The sequence below is a fragment of the Notechis scutatus genome, chromosome 2 (assembly GCF_049901735.1).
Source record: "Notechis scutatus isolate UNSWTSFEM ecotype Mainland chromosome 2, rNotScu1.2, whole genome shotgun sequence".
Taxonomy (NCBI): domain Eukaryota; kingdom Metazoa; phylum Chordata; class Lepidosauria; order Squamata; family Elapidae; genus Notechis; species Notechis scutatus.
The window spans coordinates 5,743,609-5,749,561 of record NC_142010.1 but is presented as its reverse complement, the minus strand read 5'-3'; the positions used below and the strand labels follow the sequence as shown (position 1 = coordinate 5,749,561).

At 45.4% G+C, this 5,953-nt stretch overlaps 4 protein-coding genes across 9 annotated transcripts in view; all 4 read right to left on the bottom strand.

Annotated features, from left to right (window-relative positions):
• Nucleotides 1-5,953, bottom strand: part of LOC113427116 (uncharacterized) — a 76,524-nt gene that overhangs the window by 20,307 nt on the left and 50,264 nt on the right. Inside the window, exon 2 of one of the 5 annotated variants that reach the window (XM_087953023.1) lies at nt 3,266-5,009. In XM_087953023.1, the coding sequence (XP_087809149.1) occupies nt 3,266-4,854 (1,589 nt within the window). In that variant the 5' untranslated portion in view covers nt 4,855-5,009. Of the gene's footprint in view, nt 1-2,872; nt 5,013-5,953 lie in introns of those variants that run through there. The other 4 variants (XM_087953022.1, XM_087953024.1, XM_087953017.1 and 1 more) reach the window with 4 other exon arrangements.
• The window catches only part of LOC113427114 (uncharacterized), an 88,809-nt gene that overhangs the window by 66,003 nt on the left and 16,853 nt on the right, over nt 1-5,953 (bottom strand). The gene's annotated exons all lie outside the window — the stretch shown is intronic.
• LOC148131646 (uncharacterized) overlaps nt 1-5,953 on the bottom strand; it is a 93,408-nt gene that overhangs the window by 76,026 nt on the left and 11,429 nt on the right. The gene's annotated exons all lie outside the window — the stretch shown is intronic.
• Nucleotides 1-5,953, bottom strand: part of LOC148131647 (uncharacterized) — a 44,864-nt gene that overhangs the window by 29,005 nt on the left and 9,906 nt on the right. The gene's annotated exons all lie outside the window — the stretch shown is intronic.

Genomic DNA, 5,953 nt, shown 5'->3' with positions numbered 1-5,953 from the left:
AGCCCGAAGAGAAAGTACCTCTGTCCTCCTTTCCTCCACTCTAGCAATCTAATGCTCTATCGTTACAATTGGTTCCACCTCGGGCTCTCTCCTTGCAGTATAATGTCGCTGCTGTAGTCGATTCTCTGCGTTCTGGGGGCTTCTTTGTACAGCGCCATCTAGCGACATAAGGTTGAAAGTCATCCTCGTCCTATCTCTAACCTAATAAAGCGTTCGCAAGTGCCATTTTCCACTCTTAGCCATCACATCCATAACTTTTCTCCAGGACGATTTAGCCCGTCTGTCCTTCGGGGTGTCACAGGGACGCCCTCATTGTTACTGCAACTGAGCCCGAAGCTTCTTTTGAGAAAACTAAACAAGGGAAAGCAAAGCATCCGTGCGGGTGGGGGGACACACAATGTGCTACCGGGCAACAAGAAAGCCCAGCGTGGACACTATTCAGGCCAGTTCTTCGTCTTGGGGGTGCAGGATAACTCCCCAAAACTAACTTTGCAACTGAGGGAAGGTTGAAGAGTGAAGTTTGATCCTGCTTACCTTCACAAGTTTGCCAACCCATTATTTTATTAATCTATCCCATTAACAAAAAGAATGAAATATGAGACAAAACGTCGAAGTTCCCCCCCTTCCCACATTGCTTCTGAAAGGATTAGACATTAGAGCATATACAGAGTGCATATACAGTGTGTGTCTTGCTGGACTGAGCTGAGCTCCATTGTTAACTTGAGCTGAGCTGGGAGATGAGCCAACTGCACAGATAAAAACTTCTAGGCAAACGGCCAACCTTAGCCTAGCAAAGTAATGACTTGAGAAACGCAAAATGCATCTATCTGCTTGCTGTAACCAACTTAGAATGTGCTCTTCCCATTAACTTAAAATGTGAGAAACAAAGCTTTGGGCTAAAATGTATTTCTTTCCAATCCATCTAAGTAAGGTTCCTTTGTTTGTAGAAGCACTGAGGAAATTTCATGAGCTTCGCTTGATATGAAATAATGTTTCCATAGCAATGATGGTCTTTGAAAGCTGTTTAATCTGTAAAAGTTCAAGAAAAAGTTTTTGTGCACGCGCCTGCTTTTCTCTCTCTGCCTTGCTGTTTAAGGTGGGACTCGAAGGTCGCCCAGTTTTTGCTTTATGATCAGAGAATAAAACTGATTATCAGTCGCCTCGTGTTCAGAGTTTCATTGGACTTATCAGATTCTGAGCTGCACTCAAAAAACCTTACACTTCCAAACACATCTAGAAGGGAGGTATTATTTTTTCACTCTGCATTCTTGCAGGGCCTAAATATCACAAGAGGGCAGAATTCCTCTGAGGACCCAATTTCCAAAGGAGTTTAAGATTCCAGCATTGAATATTCCCAGGCAGCTTGTGAAAAACATTTGGAGGGTGCTAGTTTGTAGAAAGCTGATCTAAAAAGTCCTGGGCTTTAATAGTTGGCTCTCAATTCCTCTACCAGGCCCAGAAAGGAGGCCACCCAGTTGCCCATAGCTTTCACCTGCTGCCCTGGGATTCCTACCTCTTCCCACATCAGTGTCAACACAAGGTCCTCACTTAATGACCCACGGGGTGCTGGAATTGCAATGGCAAGTGAAATTGCCAGAACTGCCCTCCCTTAGCAATGTGGTCACCTGATGTCACTTTTTATAGCCTCATTTCATAACAATGGAATTTCTGGCATCAATTCCTGTCACAACCCAAGAAATATCCCTATTTCTTTTCCAAGCTAAGGAGAGGGCTGGAAGAGTAATTTCCTTCCTTCTGGACAGTTGGAATCCGGCCTGCTTTTGTCCCCTCAACAACAGTTTTCTAGGCATAATAAAATCACGAGAGGTTTTCCTGGCAGAGCAGTTCAAGGCATTGCTGCAGATTAAGTTCTTTTGTTAAATGCAGCTGAAGCGGGCCATGAAAGGTTGGCAGCCTGGGACTTCAACTCGCCCTCTGCTTGCAGCTCTAACTTTGCCACCTGGAGAAAGGGCTGTGCAGGAGGAAAGACACTGGACCCTCCTCAGTCTGGCTTCAGGCCAGAGCACAAAGCCGAACCTCCCCTAGGACCGAAGGTTCTATTATTCAGTGCACTCACAGGCAAGCAAATTTTATGTGACAGACTGAGCTAGCCGATGGCAGATAGATAGATCACTGAATGAATCTGTGAGCAACTCAATCTGCCTGCTTGCTTTCCCTGATTTTGGGTAAAGGTTGCTTTTTTTAATAAAAAATTCAATATTTATATAAATGTTTATAATATTTACATACAAGCCATGCCCAGCCAGTCACCTGACCACCAAGCCACACCCACAAATTAGGCCACGCCCACAGAACCAGTTAGTGGTCCCTGGGATTTAAAATTATGAGTTTGGTGATCCCTGAGGTCCAAAAGGTTGGCGACCCATTTTAGACTATATACCACCCCACAGTGCTTTATAGCACTCTCAGGTTTACAGCGTCAGGATATTGTCCCCAATAATCTAGGTCCTTATTTTACTAACCTCAGAAGGATGGAAGGCTGAGTCAACCTTGAGTGCCGTCATGATCGAATTCCAGGCGGTGGGCAGAGTCAGCCAACATCACTGCACTTTAATCACTAGACTACCAAGACAGCTGTCATTACTGCCCCACGTTTTGTTATTTTTACAACTGTTCTACCAAGTGAGATAGGATGGACACGCTGCTAGACCCTCCCGTTAAATATTGCCATCTGATAGGAGCTAGGAAGTGAGCCTTGTCCCTTGCACACCATACCTAATGAAACACTCTTTCCCGTGAAGTTTGGCAAGCCTTTATCCTCCTGGTCTTCTGGAAAATAAGAAAGCTCTAGCTGTTTCCTAAGGCCTGGGATAAGAAGAGTTGCCTTCACACAGGAAACGTGACTTGAAACCAGGCTTTTGTTTATATTTATTAAATTTGTATGCTACTGATCCTGAGGTTAACTGAATATCTGTTTATTATATGTAGAAATAATTCAAGGTGGCAAAAATACCTAAAACAGATCATCCAACCCTACCCTACCCCTCATGTTTGATACTAAGACCTGTTTCACTAAAAAGAAATATTGCAATAACTTAAATGATAAATTGCTCAGCTGGCTTTCAAATGAGACAAACAAAATTCAGGATTCCTCTATACACGTCAAGTATTCCCACAAGAGCAATTTCTTGTCTGTGATAAGGAAGAAATTTTGTGCAAACTGCTGAACAATCTTCATCTGGAATCTGGATATTTGAGTGGTTACTCCCGTGTGTGTAACCTTGCATGATTTATAAGGCTAGACTTAACACTGAAATCTTTCCCACAATCTGGACATTCATAGGGTTTCTCTCCTGTGTGACTCCTCCTGTGTATCACCAAATGGGAATTCCGACTGAAACTTTTCCCACATTCAAGACACTCATATGGTTTTTCTCCTGTGTGAATCCTCTGGTGTATGACCAGACTGGAACTCTGCTGGAACCTTTTCCCACATTCAAGACACTCATATGGTTTTTCTCCTGTGTGAATCCTCTGGTGTATGACCAGACTGGAACTCTGCTGGAACCTTTTCCCACATTCAAGACACTCATATGGTTTTTCTCCTGTGTGAATCCTCCGATGTCTCAGCAGATGGGAATTCTGACTGAAACTTTTCCTACAATCTGGACACTCATATGGCTTCTCGCCCGTATGAGTCCTCTGATGTTTCACCAGGTAGGAACTTTGCCTGAAACTTTTCCCACAATCCAAACACTCATACGGTTTCTCTTCCACATGTGTCCTCTGGTGAATCACCAATTTGGAATTGAGATCGAAACTTTTCTCACAATTAGGACATTTGTATGGTTTCTCTCTCGTGTGAGTCCTCTTGTGTACCACCAGGCTCGAATTCTGAGAGAAACCTTTCCCACAATCACAACACTTATATGGTTTCTCTCCTGTGTGAGTCTTCTGATGTTCCACTAGGTGGGAATTCTGCTGGAAACTTTTCCCACAATCTGGACATTCATATGGTTTTTCTCCTGTGTGTGTCCTCTGATATTTCACCAGGTGGGAACTCTGACTGAAACTTTTCCCACAATCCGCACACTCATACGGTTTCTCTCCTGTGTGAATTTGGTGGTGTTTCACCAAGTAGGAATTCTGACTGAAACTTTTTCCACAATGCAAACACTTATATGGTTTCTCTCCTGTGTGAGTCCTCTGATGTTTCATCAGATTGTCATTCTGACTGAACCTTTTCCCACAACCCAGACACTCATACGGTTTCTCTCCCGTGTGAGTCCTCTGATGTGTCACCAGGTGGGAACTCTGACCGAAACTTTTCCCACAATCCGCACATTCATATGGTTTCTCTCCTGTGTGAATTCGGTGGTGTTTTACCAGGTGGCCATTCTGCTGGAAACTTTTTCCACAATTCAAACACTTATATGGTTTCTCTCCTGTGTGAGTTCTCTGGTGTGTCACCAGACTACAATTCTGAGAGAAACATTTCCCACAATTCAAACACTTATATGGTTTCTCTCCTGTGTGAGTCATCTGATGTTTCATCAGGTTGTCATTCTGACTGAAACTTTTCCCACAATCCGGACACTCATATGGTTTCTCTCCTGTGTGAGTCCTCTGATGTGTCACCAAGTGGGAATTCCGACTGAAACTTTTCCCACAATCCAGACACTCATATGGCTTCTCTCCCGTGTGAGTCCTCTGATGTATCACCAGACTGGCATTCTGAGTGAAACTTTTCCCACAATACAGACACTCATATGGTTTCTCTCCTGTGTGAGTCCTCTGGTGAATAAACAGGTTGGAATTGAAACTGAAACTTTTCTCACAATCCGGACATTCAAAGAGTTTCTCACCAGTGAGAGTCCTCTTGTGTCTCACCATTTTGACTGTCTAAGGAACTTTTCCTTCCCACTGACTTCCAGTTATTTCCACTTTTTTTGTTATTCTGATATTATTCCCCTTGACTTCTTAGGTAAAGTTTGCTTCAGTGACACATACTCAAAACTGTTCTTGTTATTCTCTCCCTTGTCTCTCATCTGCTGAGGAAAGAGAAGAGTTTTTATACTTTCTGGAGTATTCCACCCCTCCCCCCAAACTTCCTTTTTGGCCAGATATGTGCAGGATATCATCCGCATTACCTTGAAACTATGACCTTACCAGAAAATAAGCCCTAGCATGGTGTGCACCTAATATAAGCCCTATCCCAAAAACTAAGCCCCAGGTAAGACCTTCAGCCCTGAAGGTGGGCATTGGCATGGCATGGCCAACACAGGAAGTGGCTAGTGTGTGGGCTTAATTCAATGCTTTTCATTTACAAGTAGGAAACCTTGTGACTATTTCTTCTTCTCCTGGGGTGGAGCACAGAGTGGGATGCAGAGGCAGCCTGTCCTGTGGAGCCCCAGCTGGCCTTGCCTAGTCTTCTGCACCAGGAAGGAGATTGCTGACTCCCGAAGGGGGCCGTTCCATCCTAACTGCAGCCTCAGCCCCCTTGGGTTACTACAGGCCCCATCCAGATGGGTGGCCAAGGATACTGTTGGGGCAGTGGGGCCTGCAGAGCCCTGATGTTGGTGGCGGTGGCAGCTAGAGCAGACCCTTCCTGTCTCACACGGCAGCCAACCGGGTGCCTCCTGCCACTGCTCCCGCTCTACCGCCAGTTGTCATGGAAGTGGCCAGGACATTGTTGTTTGCTTTACTCCTACAGCGGGAAAGAGGCAAAAAAACGACTTGAGGCTCCAAGGCTTTGCGGCAGAGCTGGAGGACGATGTTGGCCATGGGGAAGGGGCTGCTCCGGCTGCCGCCACCGTCAGCATCAGGGCTCTGAAAGTCCCACTGCATCAACTATATCTGGGCAGGGCCTGTGCCGAGATGAGTGGCCTTGAAGGGCTCGAAAGGGGCTGCGGCAGCAGTAAGAATGGAAAGGGCTCGGCAGGAGCCAATGTTCACCTTCCTGGCAGGGAAGGCTGAGGAAGGCTGGCCGGTG